This window comes from Scardinius erythrophthalmus, assembly GCF_964197995.2.
Source record: "Scardinius erythrophthalmus genome assembly, chromosome: 18".
Lineage (NCBI taxonomy): Eukaryota > Metazoa > Chordata > Actinopteri > Cypriniformes > Leuciscidae > Scardinius > Scardinius erythrophthalmus.
Window position 1 is genome coordinate 2,789,846 of NC_138238.1, and position 27,209 is coordinate 2,817,054.

Consider the following 27,209-nt stretch of genomic DNA (forward strand, 5'->3'; position numbering starts at 1 on the left):
TTTCAGTCTTTCAGAATTAAATCACAAGATTCCATTGTTTGTACATGGAATGCAAATGTGTGATGATTTACAGATCACTCTGTATTGACTGTTTTTAAAAAGGAAGAATTTGTCATTATTGATATTCTCAGGTGTCCCAATCCAAATGACGACACAGTGGATCTGCTGCAGAACGGCGTCTCGACATCCAGCCGTTTCTCCTTTGGGATGTTTATCTTCACTGCAAACTCCACTAGGCTTTACCTGCACTGTGCTGTTCACCTTTGCCTTCTGTCAAGCAATCGCTGCTCAACAGTAAGATAACAAAATCTCTCATAATGATACTGAATTATATTTTTGTAAAATGTATTGTAACGGATTTATTGCTGTTACTTTAACATCACCACATTGATGTTAAAGGAACAGATCAATTTAAATATATAAAAATGATAGCTGAAGCTACACTGTTCTATCTAGCGTATGAAGCATAAAAAGTTACTTTTGAGGGTTATGGTTAAGACAATGATTTACTCACGGCAAAGTTATTTTTTGTTGGAAACACCTTTGCAGCAATATACCGTTAACGAACATCTCTATGCCACCCACACTGCTGAGAATGGTGTTTAGATGAATATCTAAATGAAAATCGAAACACACTGTGCTGGCAGTTTTGTGTCTCTTTGTACTCTGATTACATTATGAACAGTCACAGGTAATATCGTTGATCATCTGCTAACAAGGTCACATGTTAAGGTCTTGGTAGATTAGATGCCAAGCAAACAAACAGTTCTCGTGATTAGCGTAATCATTCAAAACACACATTTTGAACGATGGTTATGGGAGGAATCTGTTACAACACAGTGCTTTGCACCCTGCTGTGTATCGGGCTGCGTAACCACAGACCAATGAGAGTGCCTATGATAACTCCTGTCCACCTTCAATGGGCTTGTGAGCGTCAGAACTGGACCTTGAAGCAGTGGAAGAAGGTCGCCTGGTCCAATGAGTCCCGTTTTCTTTTACAACATGAAGCAAATTGTCAGAGAGTCCTCTTTCCCTGGTGGAAAGTTACAATATGGTTTATTGTAACTTTGAGGCCCCTCTGGCGTGGGGAATCCTGTAGAGTAGCGGTTGGACCTGATGTCTATACTCTTTTCAACAGAAACAACGTCAGGAGATAGTGGCTTTTAAAGGAACATGTCGACTTTTTGGGACTTTAGCTTATTCACCGTGTTCCCCAGAGTTAGATAAGTCATACCCTTTTCATCTCTGTGCATGACGTAACTCTGTGTGACGCACCCACCGCTAGCCTAGCTTAGCACAGCACAAAGACTGGAGGTAAATGGCTCCAGCTAGCATACTGCTCCCAATAAGTGACAAAATAACACCAACATTTTCCTATTTACATGTGGTGATTTGTATAGTCACAGCATGTACAAATAACAAGGTCACATGAGACACAGCCATCTTCTAACCGTACACATACTGGGAACTACATTCTCAGAAGGCGAAGCACTGCTACTCAGGCGGAGTGATTTGCTCACAGCGCCTGAGAAGCCCCGTGGTGAGGAGCAGAGAGTTCGCTCAGAGTTGGAGTAAATCGCTTCACCTTCTGAGAATATAGTTCCCAGTATGTGTATGGATAGAAGATGGTTGTGTCTCATGTGACCTTGTTATTTGTACACGCTGTGACTATACAAATCACCACATGTAAATAGGAAAATGTTGGTGTTATTTTTTCACTTATTGGGAGCAGTATGCTAGCTGGAGCCATTTACCTCCAGTCTTTGTGCTAAGCTAGGCTAGCGGTGGGTGCGTCAGACAGAGTTACAGCACACACAGAGATGAAAAGGGTATGACTTATCTAACTCTGGGGAATATGGTAAATAAGCTAAAGTCCCAAAAGTCGTTGTGTTCCTTTAAGTTCTGCAGAGGTCGCACCTCTCCAGTTTAGCTTGACCAATGAAAAGGGTATAATTTCAAGTGGGAAAAGTTCCTTTGTTTCAGAGTGGGCCGGCGTAATACTCTTGATTAATATAACAGGCATGAACGCTATGAAGAGGTGATGTACTGCAATGTGCAATCAATTAAATGAGGATCATTTTGACATGAAACATTATATCAATAAGGTTACATTAAATAATAAATATATCAATATATTAATAAAGGCATGCATAAAACAGTATATAATACAAAAGACGATATACAAAACAGTAATAATACACACAATGCCCTAAGGATATGCATGTTCATTCATAGAAAGATTTGTCTATGAATTAATGGAGAGAAGTCTTTTTTTTTATGGGCATTATGTATCTTGAAGATACATTATGTAGAATGAAGTGACAGGGAAAACTCTTTAAATTCCTTTGATTTTTAAAACGTATCTTTCTGATGTGCCTTTGAGCCATGGTAACCAATGCCTGGTTCTGTATTTGTGGTGTTAGTTTCTCTCCGGGGCAGTGCTTTTGAACTCTACCTCATGGTTTGTTTCATGGGTGAGGGGTATAGTGGGTTATTTGTTAAATATAACAAATAATTGTGTGTTTGATCTGTCTCAGTCACTACAATCACATGGATGTTGTGTATGTGTTAGCCGTTTACTTGGGGAAGTGATGGCACAGGGATGCACTGTGGGACGACGACGACGACAAGTAGGGAGTGTGATGCTCTGAGCAATGTTCTGCGGGGTAACCCTGGGTCCGGCCATTAAAGGCAGGGTAGGCAGGTTTTTTCTAAAAAAATTTTTCCAAAATTTGTTTAAAATGTCTTTATATACCAATACATAATTAAAATGTAAGTACTCTGAAAAAGAGAATATAAAAATTGAGTGTCTGTAGTCCTCTCAGGTCTGCAATAAACACAGCTACTTATTCCATTCAGTCCCACCCCCTCCCTTCTGGGCTCCTTTCAAAGCCACACCCCCAAAACACATGAACGCGCAAAAGGAGCGCATTGCATATAGTGAAATCATGTCAGAATAATAAAATACTTGACTTTATCATTATGGTAAAGTTTAAAATATATTGAGTTTGATTCGGTAACGAGCTAGTAACATAAGGCAAAGCTAAAAACAGGTTGCATTGATACACGTTTTCCCATTACCATTAGTCAGGCTGTGATGAAGGTGAATTTCGTGTAAGATTCATAACATATTGGGTATTTTGCATGTAAGAGCTTCCACGATGAAAGCACTGTTGGCTCTGATGAGGAAGCCGATATTGACTCTCGTCTGACTTCTTGCTTTATCCAAAGACCTTTTGGTCATAGCCTTTTCGAATACTGTCTTCCTTTTTTTGCCTTTTTTGCCTTTACTGACTGTATATGCAGGTACTTGGAATTTTGACTGCACTTTCTCTGCCATAATTGTGATTCTTCCTAGCTTCCGTGCCCCTCCTTGAGTCAAACGGGTGCGTGCATGTGGGCATGGTAGTGAGGGAGAGTGACAGTCGTCCAGCCAATCATTTCATTTGTTCCGAATGGAAATAAGTAGCTGTGTTTATTGCAGCCTGAGAGGACTACAGACACTCGATTTTTGTACTCTCTTTTTCAGAGTACTTACATTTTAATTATGTATTGGTATACAGTTCAAATAAATTTGGGAAAAAGTTTTTTAGAAAAAACCTGCCTACCCTGCCTTTAATGTGGACTTAAATTTGACATGTGCCACCTACCTAAACATTGTTGCAGACCAGGTACACCCTTTCATTACAATGGTGTTTCCTGGTGGAAGTGGCCTGATGGAATCAGCTGGATAATGCACCCTGCCACACTGCACACATTGTTCAGGAATAGCTTGAAGAACATGGTGCAGAGTTCAAGATGTTGCCCTGGCCTCCAAATTCCCCAGATCTCAATCCAATTGAGTGTTTGTGAGATGTGCTGGACCAACATATTCTGGCTCCACCTCGCAACCTATAGGGCTTAAAGGATCTGCTGCTAACGTCTTGGTGCCAGATACCACAGGACACATTCAGAGTCCATGCCTCGGTTGGTCGGTTCTGTTTTGGCAGCATGCGGATGACCAACAGCATATTTTTCAGGTGGTCATAATGTTTTGGCTCATCAGTGTATGTGCTGCGTGCTTTCCTCTCAATAACTAAAGAAACGCACAACAAAAATAACAGTGGTGAGAAAACAGCAGTTAAGAAAGTTCTGATCATAGTGATGAACCGGAAAATATTTCCACGACAAAGAAGGGGGAGCCACAGAGCACACATCTACCTATTATGTAATTGCCACGGACCAATGGTGTTACAAAGGTGTTTACCAGTCGGAGCTTGGTTTTTGAGTTCCAAGTTGGAACTCAAAAAACAACTTTGTTTTAGCCCGATTTTGTTCGAAATGTCGTCACACTAATTCGTTCTTCGATTTCGCTTGATCTAAATGGGGGCCTGTAATGGAGATTTGGTTAGGCATTTGCTAGTGTGGAGTTTGTAGTTGCAGTGGATTTAGGGTTGGGGTGGGGACGGGTTAGGTGATCTGCCCTAAATGCACAGCAAATGTGATGCAATGCAAACTAAATGTATTTCTGAAAAGCCAAGCCGATGCTTATTTGTGTTTTTATTACGGGTGTTTTTATTACAGTATGTCTGTTGCTTTCACTTTTTGCTTGCAAACACAAGGCTTCAAGCTACTACGACACCTTCCACTGCATACAGGAACACTTCCCATAAATCCTGATGTACTCGTTACATCATAAGAAGAATGACGTCTACGCTAATATTAGTCTCTCTGTTTATCCCGAGGTTTACCGCAGTCTGCCGGATCCAGGCTGTATCCAGATCTGATGAAGGACCTGCGCCTGGACGCGACGACAGCGCAGTCCTGAAGTGTCAACTAGTCTCTTCCCTGTGAAGGCCTCCCTCCCCTCCCTTTACCTACAGATAAAGCGTTGTCAGGATTATTCTGGTTCGCGTGGCTACGTGGAAGCGATAAAAATTCTGTATTATAAATTTTAAGGCCTGACAAGTAGTTTTTGAGGGTTGGTTTGTAGGGAAGGACTACAACCCTGCGGACATATATTCAAATTCGCATACCTACAGTATATACTGAACTCGTAATACACATGTGCATGTCATCAGCGTTCTCACGGGTTCGCGATTTGAAAGTTTGCGAAGAAAGAACTTAAGAGGTTTCTGTAAACGGTGTCGTGTTAGCGGCCCCTAAGTTAATAACTAATGATCGTTGCGATGGAAGTGAATCAATCAAAACTAACTTTAGCTGGACAATAACTTTATTCTAGAACTGCCAAAACAATCTCTGTTACTTTATTTTCCTATTATCAATGTAAAACCGCTTTGGAACAATCTACATTGTTAAAAGCGCTATATAAATGAAGATGACTTGACTTGACTTGACTATAGCCTAGTAGCCTGACCTTCTTTACTTTATTAATGGATATGAAGTAAACACGCATAGAAGAATGATAGAATATGCACTTTCCTGCGAAATGCGTCCTGACAGCTCCAAAATATAAATAATTATTATTAGGGCTGTCAAAAGATTAATCGCGATTAATTGCATCCAAAATAAAAGTTTGTTTTTAATAATATATGTGTGTGTACTGTGTATAGTTAAATTTGTATATATAAATACACACACATGCATGTATATATTTAAGAAAAATGTGTTATTTATATATAAAAAAATCATATTTATATATAATATAAACTATATAAATATATATACAGTATATGTATGCAAATATTTCTTAAATATATACATGCATGTGTGTGTATTTATATATACAAAATAATTATACACAGTACACACACATATATTATGTAAACACAAACTTTTATTTTGGATTAATCTTTTGACAACCCTAATTATTATAGGTTTACTGTAGTGATTCATGGTAAGTCGTAAACACTGTTTGGAAGATGCACAATGTGCTCTGTAATTATTAAAAATGTAGTTTATTTAGAACAAAAAAGTTACATAGTGAAGCCTTAAATTAATCAAATGCTTCAGTGTCACCAAAAGGCTGCTAAAATACTTGTTTTGGCTGAACACTGCAGTTCTTTTGTTCTTGTGCACTCCTTTCACAAAGGAAAAACTGATGTACTGTGAATTAAATATCAATGATGTTTAACAGGGATTTTTTTCTCTATTAGGACTGTTCTTCTGGACACCGGCGGAGAGAGGGCAGGTCTCTGGACTTCCATGACAGTGCTTCCATATCCATGGGTCCTCTGGTGTTGTCTGAAGGGAACACAGGTGAACACAGGTTCATTTATTTTAATAATTTGTAAATAAAGGTTTCTGAAGATTTCTGATATGAATACATTACATTTCACTGCATTTCATTATATCCCCTGTTCACAGATAAGTGGGTCCCAGAACAAGTGAAGGTATCTGAGGCTTCTTGTCTGTGTGGTTCTCTGATGCTGATACTTGTTCCTCTGATGAGTGTCCTGACACACTTTTAGCTTAATCCCACAGAATTTACATGCACATTGTATAATGCCATTTAATGAATGTGGCAGTGACGCCACACTGGCTTTGGGTTTCTAATTGTTTCTTTGTCATTGATGCTGTGTAGCCTTTGATTGTTTACTTACAAGCACCAATAATTATTTCATTATTAATGAATTATTTAAGTAATTAATCTTCACAATTACTATACACTGTGTTAGTCATTAAATTTTTACTTAAGAGAACATGCTATAATAACAAATTTGTGTTTATTCAAATCATGCAAAAACAATAAAAGGATCATTCCTCTTCTACGATTCCTTTCAGTTCTTTAACTTTGTTAAAAATATAAATGCTTTGAAGAATGTTACCGCACTGAATTGTTCTTTCTGATAAGGTAAGATATGATGAGATTCAGTCCATGCTCAAACTGTAACCCAAATTCTTCGTTTTGTTCTAGTTTTAGTTTAATTAAATAAAGTGAAGAAAAACTGAAGTTGTAAGGCTGCATTTAATAAGTTCATGTGCAAGCAGCCCTTGGACACTCTTTTTGAATATTCCTACATCTTACTAAAGCCTATAAAGTTCCTGGAAATGCATGTTCAGAAGCCTGCAGTGCTGCTGCATTGACTTTTTGAAAGAGTCTTTCCAGTAAGAGGCTAAAATGCCGAACATGTGAAAGACTCTTTGGCCTGTATGTCATGACGTAGTATAGCCGGGATATTCAGTATAACAGGTTTCTGAACGTTATCTTACCTTAGACACACATCAGCCAGCTTATAATGAACATTTGGTCAAAGTTGTCTCCAGTTCAATTCAATGAGACTCTAAATAGACTGGATTTGTTTATGGAATGATTAGAGAATATTCATCCTCATCAGTGTGTCTCTCTATATTACACCTTTATACAGTACATGAGGTTTGAGCTTCACTGAGAGCCAGTTAGATAGGATCAGCTCCTAATCATTTTTCATGCTGTGCAATCATAGAGGAGTGTCTGTTGTCTCCATCGATCATTAGATTATCTTGTTATAATTTTTAACCCTTTTTCTTTTTATCACATGATAATTGTCTGCTGTATTCTTTATGCAGTTGTAACCATTATTGGAAAAATGTATTGTCTGGAATCCAGTCTGGTGATTTCCTCAATAATACAAATAACTTAAGAACAGGGGGTCAAATTGTCTATATTACACATTTTTAGCAATTTATTACTTAACTGTTAAACCAACACTAATTAAACATAATGGGTTTATTGTTCAGCTTACTTAATAGATGGTAAATCGCAGAAATATAACATGATGTAAATCACTTACTACTAAAAAAAAATGCGTTAGGTTGTAAATAATGGCTAAAAGGTATGACACTTTATTTCAATGGTTCACTTTAGACATTCGGCTGCCTATAATTTTGCAACTATGTCAACTAGTAGTCATTAGTGTTAGTAGACTATATTAATACAGATATTACTGTATTAATATCTGCTAACACTTTATTTTGATGATCCCCAACAGACATTCAACGGACTAAGTAACTTTGCAACTACATGTCAACTTAAACTTAAAACAAACCATTACCTAATAGGCTTCTAAAACTCTATTTAGAGTTAGTTGAGAACAACACCAAGGTGAGTAAATTATAACTAAATTTTTATTTTAGGGAAATTATTGGTTTGTTAAAGCTTAACTACTGCATAATGGCTAATATCCCTTTATTAACTACTGATGTGTTAAAACTTAACTACCGCATGATTGTGGACCCTGAAAATAAAATTTAACCAATAAAGGGTAACTGAATATGCTTCCAAATAATTAGTAATTCCTTTAGAAAGAAGTAGTAAGACTTGAGTAATTATTGTTACCATGATGTTCACTTAAGAATACTGTTCCAAATGGCCAGTACTTATTTTAGAAGGATGTAGTAACACTTGAGTCATTACTATCCAAAAACGAAAAAAAAAGAAAAAAAAAAAAAGAAAAGCTTACATTGACTTCAGTCATTACTAGGAGTTATCATGCTTTAAAAAAACATCGCCTATTCTGTAGATTTACAGAGGATACATTACTGTACTGACACATTTTAAGTGCATGACATGTTTTTTTTGTTTTTAGATTTTGAGCTTATTTTTAAGCATGCAAGTGAGGAATGTGGAACATTCCTAAAGAGTCAAATTGTTTCTTCTCCGGTAAACCTGTGATTACAGTGTTCACTTAAACTTTCTAAGGCCAGAGGCCAGAGCTGATTCTTTACTGTGTGTCAGTCAGTGCAAACAATATAAAAAATATAGCCTACACATCATTTTATATCAAGTAGACGTTAAATGTGTCATGTTCCCGCTTTAGGGAAAACCCACTCAAGTATGTTTAGCCTAATTTTATGTATTCTCTGCAGTCTTTGTAAATCAAGTTCCAAGATTAGTATTCTTTGATATTTCTTATTGTTTTTTTCCTTCATTGTCTGTACCCAAATATTAGATACCCATTTGCCTAATTTTAACATGCTAATTTGCATGCTTTCCCCTCACTTGCACGCTTTTATTGCAGAGATGTTGTTAATTTTGTGGATTTTTTCATTGAACATTTTGCTTTGTACATTCAGTTTAACAGCATTACGTTATGAGGTTTATAACTTAAACTCATTCAGTTTAACAGTGCATATGCATTTTAAACACTTGCATTATGTTCTTGCTCTGTAAACGGACATCATTTTTTGATCAGGGGTTGTCTATCATATTTACTTCTCAGGTACTAAGTCAGTGGTATGATCCATTTAATGTGTGGCATTTAACCATTTAGCCTTATATCAAGCCTCATTTAGGGGGGTCTAGAGTACAGAACACGATCTGAGCCAAGACACTCTTATAAAAGATATAATTATCTCAATGAGACTTTTTCTTGATTAAATGAAAGTGCTATATTTGTAAAGCTGTTTTGGAAAAAAATGTTAAAAATAAAACTAGCTGTCACCCACTGTACATTCACATGTATTTAAGCACAGAGTAGAAGAATGTCTTTCCGAGAGTTGTTTTCACAAGGGGAAAAAAGTTAAAATAACAAATACCTATATGTCACATGAAAATTGAAAACTGGTTTACGGTATTTAGAAATGACTTCTAGTTCCAGTAAAGTTCCACCCACAGTTATTAAAGGCACGTATGAGATTGTGAGCGCTGCAGTATCACTGTATTGAAGAGAGAATCTCCCTGAGTTTACTCTGATCTCAAGTATTTGAAGTTATTTCTCTTTATTTTAGCCCATCTAAATTTTATATTACAAATATTAATCAAATATATATTTAAATTTAAATATCTGTGAATGTTATAGTTTTACAAATATCCACAACAAACATGTAATAAAATATAAGAAACATTATTCATTTGTGTGTGTATGTTGTATATGTGTGTGCAGGTGCCTCTTGTCACAATGAGGTTTCTGATCTCACTGTGTGTGTAAAGAAATAATCAAGAAACTTTGCTGCCGTACCATGGGTGCAGCAGGCGTAATGATATGATGCAGCACCTGAAAATAGGTCTAATAGGTTAGACAAACTTAGTCCCGGTCACGTTGGAAGTTACCGAGCTGGGGACTATTTTCAGGCCTAATACAGTTCACCTTTGCCTTCTGTCAAGCAATCGCTGCTCAACGGTGAGTGTACAAAAGTTCATGAAATTAAAATGTTAAATTTTCGTTTTAGTACTTGTATTGTGAAATAAATTTTCACTGTATGTGTTGAATATCAACCTAATTTATCAATTATATTAGCCAGTGGGTCTGTCTGTCTGTGTATATAGTATGTGGAGTATCTATAGTAAAATGTGGTGGGTAAATGATTTTGCTCTTTTCTCTATTAGGACTGTTCTTCTGGACACCGGCGGAGAGAGGGCAGGTCTCTGGACTTCCATGACAGTGCTTCCATATCCATGGGTCCTCTGGTGTTGTCTGAAGGGAACACAGGTGATTTTAATAATTCGTGAATAAAGGTTTCTATGTAAATACATTATATTTCACTGCATTGCATTATATCCCCTGTTCACAGATAAGTGGGTCCCAGAACAAGTGAAGGTATCTGAGGCTTCTTGTCTGTGTGGTTCTCTGATGCTGATACTTGTTCCTCTGATGAGTGTCCTGACACACTTTTAGTTTAGTACCACAACTTTTTACATGCATATTGTCTAGAGTAGTTTTAATTCATGTGGAACTGATGCTACACTGGTTGTGGGTTTCTAAACGTTTCTTTATTTAATTAATGATATTTCTGGTGGACTAATAAAGGAATTGTTATTTAATCATTTATGTTTATTTCTATATAGTACATTCATTCTGTATTACTTGAGGGAATGTGCTGCAACAACAAAGACCATCAGATTCATGTTTATTCAAATAATGCAAAAACATAATTTGGTCATTCCCTTTCTGTGGAAATTTGTGATATTGTGATTGTAGGCAACTAACTAATATGACTTTCTTTTCCTAAAAATTGTGTTGTAATTTTTTTATTCAGGCATTTTGTATTGTACCACTGCTGTTCACTATGTACATGCTACCCTTGGGAGATATCATTAGGAAGCATCACATTAGCTTTCACTGTTATGCTGAGGATATTCAGCTCTATATTTCTTCACAACCTAACGAAAACTACCAATTCACAAAATTAACAGAATGCATAGCTGATATAAAAAAATTGGATGACTAGAAATTTCCTACTACTAAATTCTGAAAACCCCCCCCCCAGAAATTTGACAGGGATTATTGGACAAAAAACTTCCTCACGTAATAACCTAGAATACTGTCTAACACTTGATGGCTGCTCTGTTAAGTCTTCGTCGTCAGTTAGGAACCTGGGTGTGCTCTTTGATACCAATCTTTCATTTGAAAGTCACGTGTCTAGTATCTGTAAAACCGCATTTTTCCATCTAAAAAATATATCTAAATTACACCATATGCTCTCATTGACAAATGCGGAACAACTAGTTCATGTGTTCATGACCTCAAGGCTACATTATTGTAATGCTCAACTGGATGGTTGCCCTGCACGCTTAATAAACAAACTACAGCTGGTCCAAAACGCAGCAGCTCGAGTTCTTACCAGAACCAGGAAGTATGACCATATTAGCCCGGTTCTGTCAACACTGCACTGGCTGAATCCTCAAAAGTGCAAATTCCGCCTAATTGAGGTGAGCTATGTTGGACATACAGTATTTTCACAAGCAAGGGACTATAACCTGACCCTGCTAAAACAAAAGCAATCACAGAAATGCTGCCGCCAGACAATGTTTCTGAACTGCAGCGATTCCTGGGTATGATCAACCATTTAGGAAAATTCATACCAAACCTCAGTGAGTTGTCTGCACCCCTGCGTGAGCTGACCTGTAAAAACACAGAGTGGTGCTGGTTTAAACAGCATCAGGATACTTTTGAAGATCTGAAGCACAGGATTTCCAGTCCACCTACCTTGAAATACTATGACGTCCAGAAACCCGTCACACTCACCTGTGATGCTTCCCAGTTTGGACTCGGAGCTGCGTGTCTTCAAGAAGATGCACCTGTCGCGTACGCTTGTAGCACTCTGACGCAAACAGAAGTGCGTTACGCGCAGATTGAAAAAGAGCTTCTGGCTGTGGTATTCGCGTCCACCAAATTCATTGACTACATATATGGTAAACAAATTCACATTGAAACGGACCACCAGCCATTGGTAACCATCCTTAACAAGCCTATCCACACAGCTCCAGCAAGGCTGCAACGCATGATGCTAAGATTGTAGAAATACAACTTCACAATCACATACAAAAAAAGGAAAACACATGTTCCTTGCCGACACATTGTCATGTTCCCCCAGAGACTCACCAGATGGACACACTGATGACAAACTGACTTCGAGGTCATGTCAATTCAACACATCTCGTCTTTCAGACTGGAAGAGCTTCACACTCACACATCTGCTTCGTGACCTGTCCTCCAGTACAATGATTACAAAACTCAAAAGGCACTTTGCAGTTCATGGGAGTCCGCACAAAGTCTTTTCAGACAATGGTACCCAATTTTCAAGCCCACGGTTCAAAGAATTTGCTGCTGCCTGGGATTTTAAACACACTACCAGTAGCCCTGAGTATCCAAAAGCTAATGGGCTAGCCAAGAGGGCAGTGTGGAGTGTAAAACATCTAATGGAGAAATCCAAAAGGGAGGGCTCGGATGTGTTTCAAAACTTGCTCAACCTCAGAAATATTCCACACAACGAGACACTGGGTTCGCCAGCGGAGTGATTAATATCGAGGCAGACGCAAACAACTCAGCAAGTCCATTCTGGTGCCAGCCTCAAAGGACAACGTTGCTGTCAAGACTCAACTCTCAAAGAAGAGACACTGTCAAAAGACATACTACGACAAGTCCAGCAGAGCTCTCCGGACACTCATACAAGGTGAGATAGTGAGACTTGCAACTTCTAAAGACCTTGACAGAATCAGACTTGTCAAACAGCTCTGTGATGAACCAAGGTCATATCTTGTGGAGACTGAAGGAAAAGAATACAGACAAAACCGAAAACATATCATTCCTGTCGCGGAGCCACAACCACAACGGTTCGAGCACAGCGATATGTCATTTCCCTTTGACCAGACCCCCTCTGTTGAATCTAAGTACAAATACTCCACTCCTAGTGAAGTCAAAGAACAATGCACCCCACAAGGAGCCGAGAAGAAGGCACTGAATGAACATTCAACAAGAATTCTTTCCACAGTTCCAGAGACCAGAGCAGGTCGCCTTTGCAAACCTAAATACATGGAATGAAGGAAAAAAGGGGAAACAGTTCAGTTATTTACAAAATGTTCAATTTGTAAATGTTGACATTACTTTGTTTAAAAAAGGTTAAGTGTAAATAGACTTTCTTACTCTCAGCTTAACTAATCTGTTAAATGTGTTGCTTATAAAGATAAAGGCTTTGAGTTAACTTACAATGTAAGGAACTTCGTAGGAAACTTTTCATTAAGGAATATCTGTCACAATTAAAGAAGGAGGATGTAGAGCATAGTGCTCTGTAGCTTTAAATCCAACAGACTAAGTTGTAAAAGCTTGCTTCTACGCATGCGCGAGTATACGGTGATGAAGTTATATGCTTGCATGTTGAACTTCTGTATCTCCTCTAGTAAAGTTATATGTTGTTAAATGAACCTTTGCCTTGCCGCTCGTCATTCAACAATGAGGTTCAGTCAGTGGTCAGATTGCCAATACATTTTCTTGTATTGTTCTAGTTTTCAGAATGTGAAGAGAGAGGGAAATTGAAGAGCTTGTAGGACAGAGAGCAAGTTCACATTCAGGCAGTCCTCTGACACTGTCCTCGATTGATCCTTTCGTGTGAGCGCACATTAATAACATTAATAACTGTTGACCACTAAGACCCACTGCTGCATTTATGCAACATTCCGATAAAACTTTTTTTATTTTTGAAAGTTAATATTATTATTATTAATATCATATTGTTGGATGTTGTGTGAAAGTGTTTCTATTACTAAGTTTAGACTTTGACAACAAAATATTACAGATCAAATACTTAGAAGATTTCTGCATTTGATCATAAACAATCAGCAATACTGTATGTCACTAGTCAATGGCCAAATTGTGTGATTCAGATCGCAAATTCCTGTCAAACGTGTTAAGATAAATATTTGAGCTATTAGATAAGTTTGATAAAGTAGAAAGTAATATAAAGTATGAACTGCTTCCATGTGTAACCTATAAAATTTACTGATTGTGCACACACTGTATTCTTTATAATTGGTTTTAACATGATGATTTTGCCCATTTGTAAAAATCATATTATATTTGATTTTCACATCATATTTGCCATTGTGTGATAATGCAAAGTAAAATAAAAAGATTGTTCATGCAGTGGTGACAGTCATGTACTGTAAGTAGATTTTGGGAACCCAGATCAACTACATTTGCAAAAATGAATGGAAAAATCCACTGACAACTGCACTCTGGTGACCTGATAAGAATCATTTATCGTCTGGAATCCATTCTGTTGGTTTCCTAAAACCTCTAAAATGTGAAAAAATGACAGTGAACCTGACTATCAGGTTAGACTACACGAACAAAGAAATACACAGTTCTTCTCATGAGATGTTCATACTTTACTGTAGTTCAGAGGATGAAAAGTTCTTAACCTTATACCTAATGCAATAAATACATTAACAAAAAACAAATAATTGATTTAATAATATTTAAAATACACTCCTGTTCATTAATTCATGCTTCATAATACATTAACTAATGTTCATTTATTCAGCTTGTTAAAAAATGTATTAGTATGCACAATTTAATACTAACCTGGATTTGCTGTACATGCTGTTCTCATAATGCATTAAACTCTTCCCATTTTGACAAAGGAGAATGTATAATACATGTTATTTTTTTTTCCTTATTGCTAACACACTATAGCTGATACATTCACTATAACAATTAATTCAGTTCTTAAGACAACAACACATTTCTCAAAACTATAAACACATTTCACTTGTTATCAAACATATTCCAATTTTCTCAATGTTTTCTGAGAAAAAGGCCCTAATTTTTCACTATGGTTTAATCATGTTCACATTCAGAAGACAAAAGTACAGATTATAATTAACTCAAGCATTCACAATGTGAACTCAAATAACACAAATGTGTCCATGCATAAACATTATAGAAAAACTGATGATACACTGATCAGAATCTCAGGATGATATAGATATGGCCACAGATGATTATGTGATTTGAAAAATGCATCCTAATACTGGTGGGAGTGACACTGAACAGTGAAACTATTTTCTTTTTAGAGCTGCTTTACAGCGGAATTGAACTTTGTTTGCATCATTATCATTATTGCAATCATTATTTTCCTGTTTATCCATTTAAAGCTGCTTTGAAACAATCTGTATTGTATAAAGTGCTAAGCTACATAAATAAAGGTGAGAGAGCTGAAGAAAGTAGGGGGAGGGGAGTATAGGAAAATAAAGGGTAGGGGACTCAAAGAACATTTGTCATTACAGTACTGTAGATGAGAGACCTTTGACTGTAGCACATGTTCTACACCCTTCTACATTTGTAGTCGACTACTGTATTTTTGCAGCACTGGGAGACGACTGCCTTGGACAAGAGTACAGTCTTTTGTTAGAAGACCCATGAACTGCTATAGTCCTTTAAATATGGCCATCCATCCATCCATCCATCCATCCATCCATCCATCCATCCATCCATCCATCCATCCATCCATCCATCCATCCATCCATCCATCCATCCATCCATCCATCCATCCATCCATCCATCCGTCCATCCATCCATGGCCAGCAGCCATATCACCCTGTAGCCCAAGACTGGTTGCCCACTGAAGCTAAGCAGGGTTGAGCCTGGTTAGTACCTGGATGGGAGACCTCCTGAGAAAACCATGTTGCTACTGGAAGAGGTGTTAGTGAGGCCAGCAGAGGGCGCTCACCCTGTGGTCTGTGTGGGCCCTAACACCCCAGTAGAGTGACGGGGACGCTATGCTGTCAAAGAGCACCGGCTTTCAGATGAGACGGTAAAGCGAGGTCCTGACTCTCTGTGGTCATTAAAAGTCCCAGGATGTCCTTCGGAAAAAGAGTAGGGGTGTAACCCCGGCCAAATTTGCCCCTTGGACTCTGTCCATCATCATGGCCTCCTAATCATCCCCATATACTGATTGGCTTCATCACTGTCTCCTCTCCACCAGTAAGCTGGTGTGTGGTGGGCGTTCTGGCGCAATATGGCTGCCGTCGCATCATCCAGGTGGAGCTGCACATTAGTGGTGTTTGAGGAGATTCCCCTTTCTATGTAAAGCACTTTAAAGTACCAGGAAAAGCACTATATAAATGTAACAAATTATTATCTATCTATCTATCTATCTATCTATCTATCTATCTATCTATCTATCTATCTATCTATCTATCTATCTATCTATCTATCTATCTATCTATCTATCTATCTATCTATCTATCTATCTATCTATCTATCTATCTATCTATCTATCTATCTATCTATCTATCTATCTATCTATCTATCTATCTATCTATCTATCTATCTATCTATCTATCTATCTATCTATCTATCTTTCTGTCTGTCTGTAATGAAATGTTCAGGTGAGGAATGTGGAACATTCCTTAAGAGTCAAATATTTTCTTCTCAGGTAAACCTATGAATATAGTGTTCACTTCCTTAAACTTTCCAAGGCCAGAGGCCAGAGCTAATTCTTTACTTTAAATGAAATGATCAACCATGGGACGTACATGTCTTATGAATGATGTTGTGTCAATTCAAACAATATATTAAATATATACATATATGACAATTATGACATGTTCTCACCATAGGAAAGTACCAGCATTTGTCGGTTTGGCCTAATTTTATGTATTCTCTGCGGTCTTTGTAAATTAGTTTCCATGATTAGGATTTGTTGCTGTTTCTCATTGTCTTTTTCCTTCAACTGTCGAAACCCAAATATTAGACACCCATTTGTCTAATGCTGATCTGCAAACGAGCATGCTGTTTCCCAGATGTTTTAAAAGGCATTACAGTTTACTTTATGGTTTAGCTTTGAGGTGTTATTTGCTTTCAAAATACATTTGATATGTATTTTTTGCATTTCTGTTATGATCTTGTTAGTTTGCACAACTTAAAAACCCTGCCTTACTTGACCACCGCCTGCATCCTTCCAGATGTCTTAGGGATGAACTCTAAAGCTTTTAATGAGACAATTATTTAAACTAATAATTAATTACCATCAGTAAATTAACATTAATCTTTCCAGTGACCTTTGGATCACTCATTGTGTGTTTTAAGGTACTATTTTTGGACATTTGCTTTTGGGAAAAACTGCTAAAAAAATCAAACTGGTCCATCATCATTCCATCTATATTCACATCTATTCGAACACAGAGTGAAAGAATGTCTTTCTGAATGCAGGCGTACACAAGGAAACTGTCAGTTCAAATAACAAATATCTCAATGTCACATAAAAAAACTGGTTTAAGCTATTGTTGAGAAATTACTAGTTCCAGTAAAGGTCCACCTACAGTTATTAAAGGCACTGATAAGATGTGAGCGCTGCAGTTCAGCATCACTGTATTGAGCTACTGAAGAGAGAATCTCATAGACCAGTCATCAATCTGAGTTTGCTCTGCAGCAGCATCTCACCTCAGGTAAAGTCACTTCTGTTTTATCACTTTTGGTCACCAACTGTGGATGGATCTAAAATATTTTGTAAAGTTTTTTAAAGTTCTGTTTTCAATATTTTGTCAAATTTTCCTTAAAGTATATGTGATTGTTATAGTCGTTTTACAAATGTGCACAACAAAGAATAAATAAAATACAACAAAATATAAGAAACACATTTCATGTGTTTGTATGTTGTATATGTGTGTGTAGGAGCTGTTCGTCACAATGAGGTTTCTGATCTCACGGAGTGTGTTGCTGCTGCTGATGATTAATGGTGAGTGTTTTATAATCTGTCGGTACAATGACCTAATATTATCACAATAATATATAATTATGCTTATATTGTGTATTTAACAGGTGGAATAATCAATGGACAAACAACAGGTACAATAATTCTTTTACTTCATCTAATCTTCAATTCATCCTTTGTTTTCAAAAGTGTCCTTCTCAAACAAATATCAATGATAATAGACCCCTTCACAGTTGACGTCACAGTAAAATTCGCAGTGCGCAGGTCGGGGTCAGAAAGTTCATTCCATCCCATTGAATTGTGTGTTAACCCTCTGGGGTCTAAGGTGTTTTTGGGGCCTTTGGGATGTTTTGACATGCCCTGACATTTGTGCTTTTTTCAGTTATTTATAAACATCATAATGGCAAAGGTGTAAATTCACTCTATATAGCACAAACAGGGCTACCATAACATGTGAGCAATATGTATGTAGATGTTTGTATTTTTAAGAGAATAATGTTTATGCGTGGTTATTGAAAAAAATCAAAATGAAAGTTGCTGAAATAAGACCACAAAAAAACATACTAAATATGTGTCCACAAGACTTTTGACTAATGGATGTTGTCGCTTCGAGTTCTGGCTTCAAAATTATGTGAAAATAGTCTTGCTTTTTCGTTCACAATAAAACAATACATTGATTTAAATTGTGTAAGACAGGTTTTGCTTGGAAAGCCAATATGCGAGGGGGGCGTAAAGGGGGAGTAGTTTACACCTGAGAATACAATGTCCCACCCATTATGCGTAATGACTCTGTATAATGAGCCATTCATTCAGGTGTGACACTGACTGAGCCACAAGAATAAATGCAAGGACAAAAGATAGATTTAGAAGAAGACTTATATTGACCATTCAAGATTTTGCTTACATCTATCTTGTAAATATGTTTAGCTATTTTATTAAAACATTACAATTACAATTACAACAAAAATGACAATTTCAACAATATTTCAAGTGTACTCTTTCTTTGTAAAAAATGATTATAGGCCTACATTTTATCACATGTATTCATTAGTTTGAATATAGCCAACATTGGAACATCTAACATCTTAGTTTATGACTTTATTTTTGACAAAAATAGTATTTCATATATATATATATATATATATATATATATATATATATATATATATATATATATATATATATATATATATATATATATATATATATATAGAACATATGAGCAGAAATTGCTAAACAAAAGCTTATTTGATGTGGCAGTATATTCTACAGTAAAAACTGTACCCAAATCTAGTCAACAAAATTGAAAAGAGAGTTCTCTGCGCTTCTGTAATCCACAAACAATCCGGTGCAACCAGGGCAGGACAAAACAATTCAAACAAAAGGAATCGCCGGTGCAGCAAAGATGTCTACTGATTAAAATATTTATTTTAAGTGCATAACAATAAATGACTAACGTTTCGATGTGGTTACATCTTCATCAGAGTCCTTGGAGAGAATGAGCAATGAAGCCATTAATAAGGATCATCAACAGGTGTGATTAAGGGGGCGTTGGCCACCCAAAAAAGTACATCCCTCTGAACCAAGGTGTCACACTCATAAAACAATCATTAAAGGGCAAGTGCCCACATAAAAAAAATAATAAAAAAAATAATAATAATAATTATAAAGTTCACAATACAATGGGAATAAAAATATATTCATCTTAAACACTGTATTTTAATATGCTTAGGTGTTTAAAGGAAGCATGTTAAACTCAATTCATCATTTAGACCAGTGGTTCTCAACCTCTCCTGCAGGGACCCCCTGACAGGCCATGTTTCTGTTTTAACCCTGAAATGGCACACCTGATTCAATTAATGAGTATAGGAAGAGTAGGAATTAGTCACTTAATCAATTAGTCAACTACTCATTAAGCCTTTAATTATTTGAATCAGGTGTGCCATTTCAGGGTTAAAACAGAAACATGGCCTGTCAGGGGGTCCCTGCAGGAGAGGTTGAGAACCACTGATTTAGACCTAAAGGTTCTCGAGTGTTAAGTGTATGTATCCAAAACGCTTCCCTGCATAGGAGTTTATTAATAATGTCACCACCTCTGGGTGAAGGTAAGATTTTCTCAATTCCCCAAAACTTCAAAGAAGCAGGGGAACCATGATTGGCCTGCTTATAGTGCCTCGCCATGGCATATGTTAAGTTCTGAGTACGAATTGCTGTTTTGTGTTCAGCTATCCTCAGTTTAAGTTGACGTTTTGTTTGACCTATGTACACCAGTCCACAGGGACACTTCAGAAGGTATACTACATGAGTACTGTTACAGTTGATAAATGAAGAAATAGAATATTTCTTACCAGTACGGGGATGTGAAAAATCTTTCGCATTGGTCGAGTTGGAGCATTGCGCACAATTGCCACATTTATAGAAACCCAGAGGTGGGCTAGGAAGCCAAGTAGTAGAAGGTGGGATACTCATATCTGAATGAACCAATCGGTCACGAATGTTACGGGCACGTCTGAAAATGAACCTGGGCGGCTCAGCGCAGATGTCTTTGAGTGTCGGGTCACTATTAAGAACGTGCCAATGTTTGCGAATGATGTTCTTTATTCTTCCTGCTGCTGGAGTGTAGCTAGTTGAAAAAAATACTTTAGATGTTGTGTGAGGCTTAGGTTTTTTCTTTAATAATGAGGCACGGTCTGTGTTAAAAGCCCTATCCCATGCTTTAGAAATATCAGATTTATCATAACCTCTTTGATCAAAAAGACGCGCTAGGTGGGCTGCTTTTGACATAAATTCACTTGTGGTACTACAATTTCTTCTGACTCGTAAGAACTGGCCCACTGGTATATTACGAATCAAATGAGGTGAATGATTACTGTCTGCTCTTAACAGGGTATTCCTGCTAAGAGGTTTACGGTAGATAGTAGATTGTAAGATATTATTTGCATCCTTAGAAATGGTAAGGTCTAAGAAATCAATGGACTGCTTGTTAAACTCCATAGTAAAAGACAAATAATCTGTAGTAGAATTTACATAAGTCAAAAAATTATTTAACTCACTAAGTGTGCCCTTCCATATTAGTAGAATATCATCTATATATCTGCGCCAAAGTGATATTTTGGAATGGAACAGGTTATTTTCAGTGTTCTGTATATATTTTTCTTCCCATAGGCCCATCACCAAACAAGCATATTAGGGTGCAAACGAGGACCCCATTGCAGTCCCCTGAAGTTGTAAATAGAATTTATCATAGTATTTGAAAAAGTTGTTAGATAAAATGATCTCGACAAGATTAACAAGGAATTCTGATGGAGGCAAAACATCAATGGGGCGTTTGGTAAGGTAATACAATATGGCTTGTAGGCCTATATGGTGGGGTATGCATGTATAGAGACTTTGTACATCCAACGATACAAGGACATCATTGCTTTCACACTTCCAATTGTCAATCAAATTTAACACATCAGTTGTATCCCCAAGGTATGATGGTAAACTGTGAACATATTGTCTTAAAAAAAAATCAACAAATTGTGAGAGAGGTTCGGTTAGGCTGCCTATACTAGATACAATAGGGCGCAAAGGAGGGTCATCAAGTCGTTTGTGAATTTTGGGTAGACCATAGAATACTGGACATCGAGGGTGGTCAATAAGTAGAAAAGCCTTTTCTTTATCGGTAATCCAGCCTTTTTTATGAGATGTATCGATAAATTCATTAATCATATTTTTTGTGCTGGAAGTAGGATTGTGAAGAAGGAGCTGATAATGTTTTTCATCATTTAATAATTTAAATATACCACAATCGTAGTTCTTTAAGCCCATAACCACAACAGCGCCTCCCTTGTCAGCTGGACGAATAATAATGTCATGTCTAGATTCCAAAGAGCGTAGCGCATCCAGTTCACTTTTTTCCATATTTTTATTTTTGGGAGGAAAGGGCCTACTTATTTTAGCCATGTCTTGCTCAACTAGCTGACTAAAAGTGACAATGGTAGGATTTAAATTAGAAGAGGGCAAAAACCTTGATTTCTTTTTAAAGGGAGTCATTTCTCTAGGGGTCTCCAGAATCATAGTTTCTACATACAGTATGACCGTTGGATAAGACATTAGACCTAGAAAAGAAATGTTTAAGATGAAGCTGTCTAAAGAATTTGAATGAGTCCACTTTAAGAGAGAAAGAGTCACTTTGATTCGACGGGGCAAAGGAGAGTCCTTTGCGAAGCACTACTTTCTCTGTATCCGTGAGGTCAATGTCCGAAATATTGATTACAGTCTCCTCTGGAGGTTCCGCGGGGACCAGCGCGTGGGTGGTGGGGCTTCTCTTCTTCTTCCCCCTTGAGCCCCGCCTCGTCTTTGTCTTTCGCGTTTGTAACCTCGATCCAAAAAAGAAGTGGAGTTGGGATATGGTGAAGCGCCGCCTCCGACGTCACTCAGATCTTCAGAGAAGTCTCTCTCACTCGCTGTAGAAAGAGGCGTGTACCTATTTGTTTTAGGCATGGGTGGACGGTTGTTCCTAGGAAACTTCCTTCTGCTTCCTTGCCAATCAACAAAATGTTGTCTTTCATATTTCACCTGAATGTAACGTTGTTTTTATGAAATATTAGGGCATATAAATGTTAATTTAAAGGTTAATACGTTACTTATATAAAGACATTTTATTTCAACATATTTAAGTCGATTTTTACTCATCTCAGTATAGCAAAGCATTTTAGTTGATTAAAGCGGTTTATTCTTTCACACACAGACACGCGATTCACATTTAGGCTAAACAGTCTTTACAAATATGTAACCTTCATTCATCTCACAGAAACGCGATTCATATTATAGAAACGCGATTCATCTTTTTGCGGTTTACATAGGCCTACACTAACGTTATTCCATAACGTTATTCCACATTAACACTTGAAAAATGAACACTTGAAAAGCGGGATCTATTGCTCCTCATATCAGCACTGTTCTGAGGAAACTTTTCTCCAGGATTATTAGGTAGGCTCTATTATGCCTCACTCGCGGCGCGCTGTGTTTACAGCTGATGTGGGCGTTTCACAGGTCTGAAATGGTTCTCAGAATTTGCGTTTGAATAGCGCGCGCTCTCCGGGGCGTGGTCACATTACATTTGAATGAGCTCTAATGAGCTCGACTGGAATCGCTCTCTTTTAATACAGATTTCACAAGATGAGAATATTTGTTTTTTATATAAATTACTTCATTTAAAAGAAGATAATTCAAGCTTCATGCCTGTGCATCTATATGCCTGGTTGACTGAGTATTCGTTGAGTTACAGTTCATTTTCGGACGCGTTTCAGAATGGTCTTCACTGACAGAGAGAAGGCAGAACTCGCATCACGTTTATTTTTCTTTATTTGGCAAAAAGCACAACACTTTGTTTTTATTGTGAGTATACACAAAAATAATACACATTTAACAGAATCGATTGATGTATGAAACTTGTTTGTAATATCAAAGTCAACAGAGCAAAATTAATTTCTTTTGAACTGATAAGAAAAAAAGCGAGCTGCTATCGCCGGCGATACCGCCGACCCCAGGGGGTTAACCAGAGAATTTCTCGTCAAAAAATAAATGCCTATAGCCTACTTGTTGCGTCATGGACTGTATAGTCAAGTTTTTCTGGATTCCTGCAGGATCTCATCTGTTAAAAAAAAAATAGACGACATCTTTTCAGATAGATACTTCTATCTGCTAAGTCTTTAGCATGACACAGGTCACAATTAATGCCAGATATCAAACTTCACCTAACTATTAAATCAGTCTACAGTTTACAGAAAACATTTGTTTACTTTCCATGGCTTAACTCTACTGTTGTTGTCACAATGTTGGCGCTAGCCTGCGGCTAACTACTAGCAGCTGGCTACGTCTGTGGCATAACACAGGTCCATGACATTTACAAAACTATTAACCTGCGTTGCTTAACGTTATAGGCTAGTGTACAGAAAACTGTTCATGCAATCCAAGCTTTCGAGTTTAATCTAACAGAAGGGATGATAAAGGATGACTTTACCTGATATGAAGTGAGCACTACAAACACAAGCCTCTTTGATCTTAGCATTGTCCCAGTCTGCCCGCTTATAAAAAAAGAAAGAAAAATAACTATGAACAGTTTTCTGTACACTAGCCTATAACGTTAAGCTATGCAGGTTAATAGTTTTGTAAATGTCATGGACCTATGTCATAGTTAGGTGAAGTTTGATATCTGGCATTAATTGTGACCTGTGTCATGCTACAGACTTAGCAGATCGCAGTATCTATCTGAATAGATAGCAGTACCAGTGAATATCTGACCACTTGCTAATGTTGTCTACCCATTCTGTTAGGAGCTCGGGATCAGGCAGACAATCGCCATTAGCTAAAACAAGTTTATTATGGTTACTGTTCCCGTTCCTGTGGTGGCAAAGACCTTTGCATACCTTGACACAATATGCCTGTCTATTAGCTGCGCCATTTTTCTGACCCAAGCTGCGCGCGCACCCAACCTAGGCTTTCGATGTTTACAAACATTGAAGGGGTCTATATTGTGGTCAATAAAACAAAGACAGACGTTTATGTCAGTCTGAGGTGTCGTTGCTATAATGCGTTGCTATGGGTTGCTATAGCAACGTTGCTAAACTTTCCAGTTTGACCCAGAATCTGATCCGGATGGAGAAGCACCTGAAGAAGTTGCAACTTGCGTCAAGTTGCGTGTGTCTTGCTTCGGGGACAGTCTCCTTAGTCCGTTTTTGAGGGTCTAAAACTTTGGAGTAGTCTGTGGATGGCAGGTCTTATGACATGCTGCTTTTTGGATGCTTTTATGTAGGCCTGAGTGATCCCCTAATACTGTATCTGAAGTCTCTTTCCCGAAATTCAGCCTTGGTGCAGAATTACAGCCACTAGAAGCCAGTCCCACAATGAGCTTTTCTTAGGACACATGTGTCAAACTCAAGGCCCGCAGGCCTAATCCGGCCCGCCACATTATTTTATATGGCCTGCGAAAGCATATGGGTGTCTTAAAATTAGGGATGCAACGAAATTTAGGCTGCTGAAATTTTTTGGCCGAAAATAACATTTTCGGTTTTTGGCCGAAAGATACTAAAAATTCGCCGCGCCCCTCCGTGTTCGGCGATGGTTTGACTCTGGCTCAGCGTGTTTTATGACTTTGCGTGCGAGTCCGCATCCGAAGATGCATTAACTTCGAAGCGTGTTACGCTGTGTGTGCGCGCTGTGCTCTCCGCTCCATGTTCACAGCGCGTTCTGCTCAATGTTCCGCAAGCAACCTCCGTGTGTGCGTGTGTGTGTGTGTATTTGTGTTGCTAGCTCTGCTCACGCTCACCGGAAAGGCAAAGTCCGCAAAAAAAAAAAACGTGCCGACATGAAATTTCTCTGGACTTTCTTTTTGCAATAGCACTACTGTGCTGTAACATGGTGTGTATAGCCGTGCTGGGCAACCCTGGTAAAATTACAGGAATCACGATCCTCTCGTTCACTGGTCCTCTCCCTGCTCTGCTCATGCTCTGATAAAAAATAGCTTTGTAGGACTATACTTTATTTTGACAATTGGTCAAAAAATAAATCTGTTAAATCTAATTCTGCTGCATAGAACTGATTGAAGAATAATATATTGATATTTTATATTATTTTAATATAGGTATCAGTATTAGCCTTTTCACCATTTGTATCACTCCGCTTGTCTGTTTGCTTTGCGCCACTTGCATCATTAAGTGACTGTCAGTAAGTGGCAAGTGACTGTCTTTATGAGTGAACAATTGAACTTTAAACTGATTAGTGCAAATACATTGATTAAGGAAAAGAAACAAGTTGCTGAAACCAATCTTCAATGCTAATATAAATTGCTCATTTGCCTCTGGACACACAAAGATTGCACTGGTTTTTAATTGAAATGTAACATGTATGCAAAATTCTCCTTGAAAGATTTCTCATGTATGGCCATTCCTGTTTGGAATATGTGATTGTGTATTGTCAACAATAAGCAGAAACATTCTGCATTTCCATTCTGTACTGTGCATCATTCATTGCAACATTTATTCTCATTTTTAAGAATCTTGACAAATAATGTATGCTACTGCCCACTGACATGCTTTTAAAGCTATTGTTATCAATTTTTTTTGCCATTTAAACACCTTAAAATGCACATATGTAGGTCAGAGAAATCCAAATTTTATCAGGGGAGCATGTCCCCTAACCCCCCTAACTACCTCACATTTGAATACGCATGACGGTGTGGCTACAGTGCCAAGGCTGGATTTTTGAGCCAGTTTGCCCCTGCATATATACAATATACATTATTCTCTGTATCAAATCATTATTACCCAGCCCCTGATGTTTCGGGCTCATCCCCTGATGTTTTTAAAACCTAGAAACACCCCTGCAAATGCATATACAATATTTGTAACTTAAATAAGTAATAATCAAATAAAGAGACAATATATTAACATTTTAAAAGTCTTACAGTTACAACCGGCCCTTTGAGGGCAGCCATTATGCTGAAGTGGCCCTCAGTGAAAATGAGTTTGACACCCCTGCCTTAGGACGTGCCATTTCTGTGCCTGTAGCTTTAAATGCTAATGAGGAGGAGAGAGGTGGGGCAAGGTGGAGGGTGGGGGTGTGGCCTTGACCAGCTTGCAGCAATGGTACCATGCTCTAATGCTTACAGTGGATGTATCGCAATGGCTTGTAGATGTGCAGTCGTTCAAGCTTTCTAGATTGACCCAGAATCTGATCCGGATGGAGAAGCACCTGAAGAAGTTGCAACTCAGCGGCTACAATAGGACGTCTCCCCGAATGGTTAGTTTAAAATACTGTGTCTGGATACGGTACTTTAGTTGGTTTATGTATGCTGTTACAGTTATTATCATGTAGCTAACACTAGCCTACGTTGTTGGCTTTTCATGTTGCTCTGATTTGCTATCGTTCTAAAGCTGTATTAGCACCTATATCAGTAATCTTTGTAGTTTAGAGAAGACTGTACTCTGGCTCATTTTTTAATGACAAAGTTCTCCATGTCCACGTCTATTGAAGTCATGTTACACATAACCCATGATTTGCTCCTGAAGATTTTTTCAGGGAAAATAAAATTAACCCACTGGTTCTTCAGAGGCTCGGATGAAGGAACTAAAAAAAGACTTTTGTGTTCATTTATACAGCCAAACACTGAGCAACTGCAATGCTTCGCTAGTTTGCAAGCCATGATGTCTCTTGAGGAAAGTAGCTAATTTTCTCATGGGCAGGCCAAATTCTCTGGGTGGGCAAAGCAGAGAAAGGGGAGGTAACTTTTCCCTGTATGACGACATATAGGGAAGATTCCAGATTGGCCCATGTGAATTTTCATTTTCTCAAAGGCGGAGCAGGATTCA

General features: G+C 37.7%; 1 protein-coding gene across 1 annotated transcript in view; it reads left to right on the forward strand.

Annotated features, from left to right (window-relative positions):
* Window positions 1-17,875, forward strand: part of LOC308706829 (uncharacterized protein) — a gene marked incomplete at both ends in the record, with an annotated part of 32,602 nt that extends 14,727 nt beyond the window's left edge. Inside the window, 7 exons of the mRNA XM_081392695.1 lie at window positions 132-294; window positions 6,096-6,198; window positions 6,307-6,332; window positions 10,247-10,349; window positions 11,711-12,052; window positions 12,709-12,813; window positions 17,814-17,875. Of these exons, the coding sequence (XP_081248821.1) occupies window positions 132-294; window positions 6,096-6,198; window positions 6,307-6,332; window positions 10,247-10,349; window positions 11,711-12,052; window positions 12,709-12,813; window positions 17,814-17,875 (904 nt within the window). The remainder of the gene's footprint in view (window positions 1-131; window positions 295-6,095; window positions 6,199-6,306; window positions 6,333-10,246; window positions 10,350-11,710; window positions 12,053-12,708; window positions 12,814-17,813) is intronic.
* Between the last annotated feature and the right edge of the window lie 9,334 nt (window positions 17,876-27,209).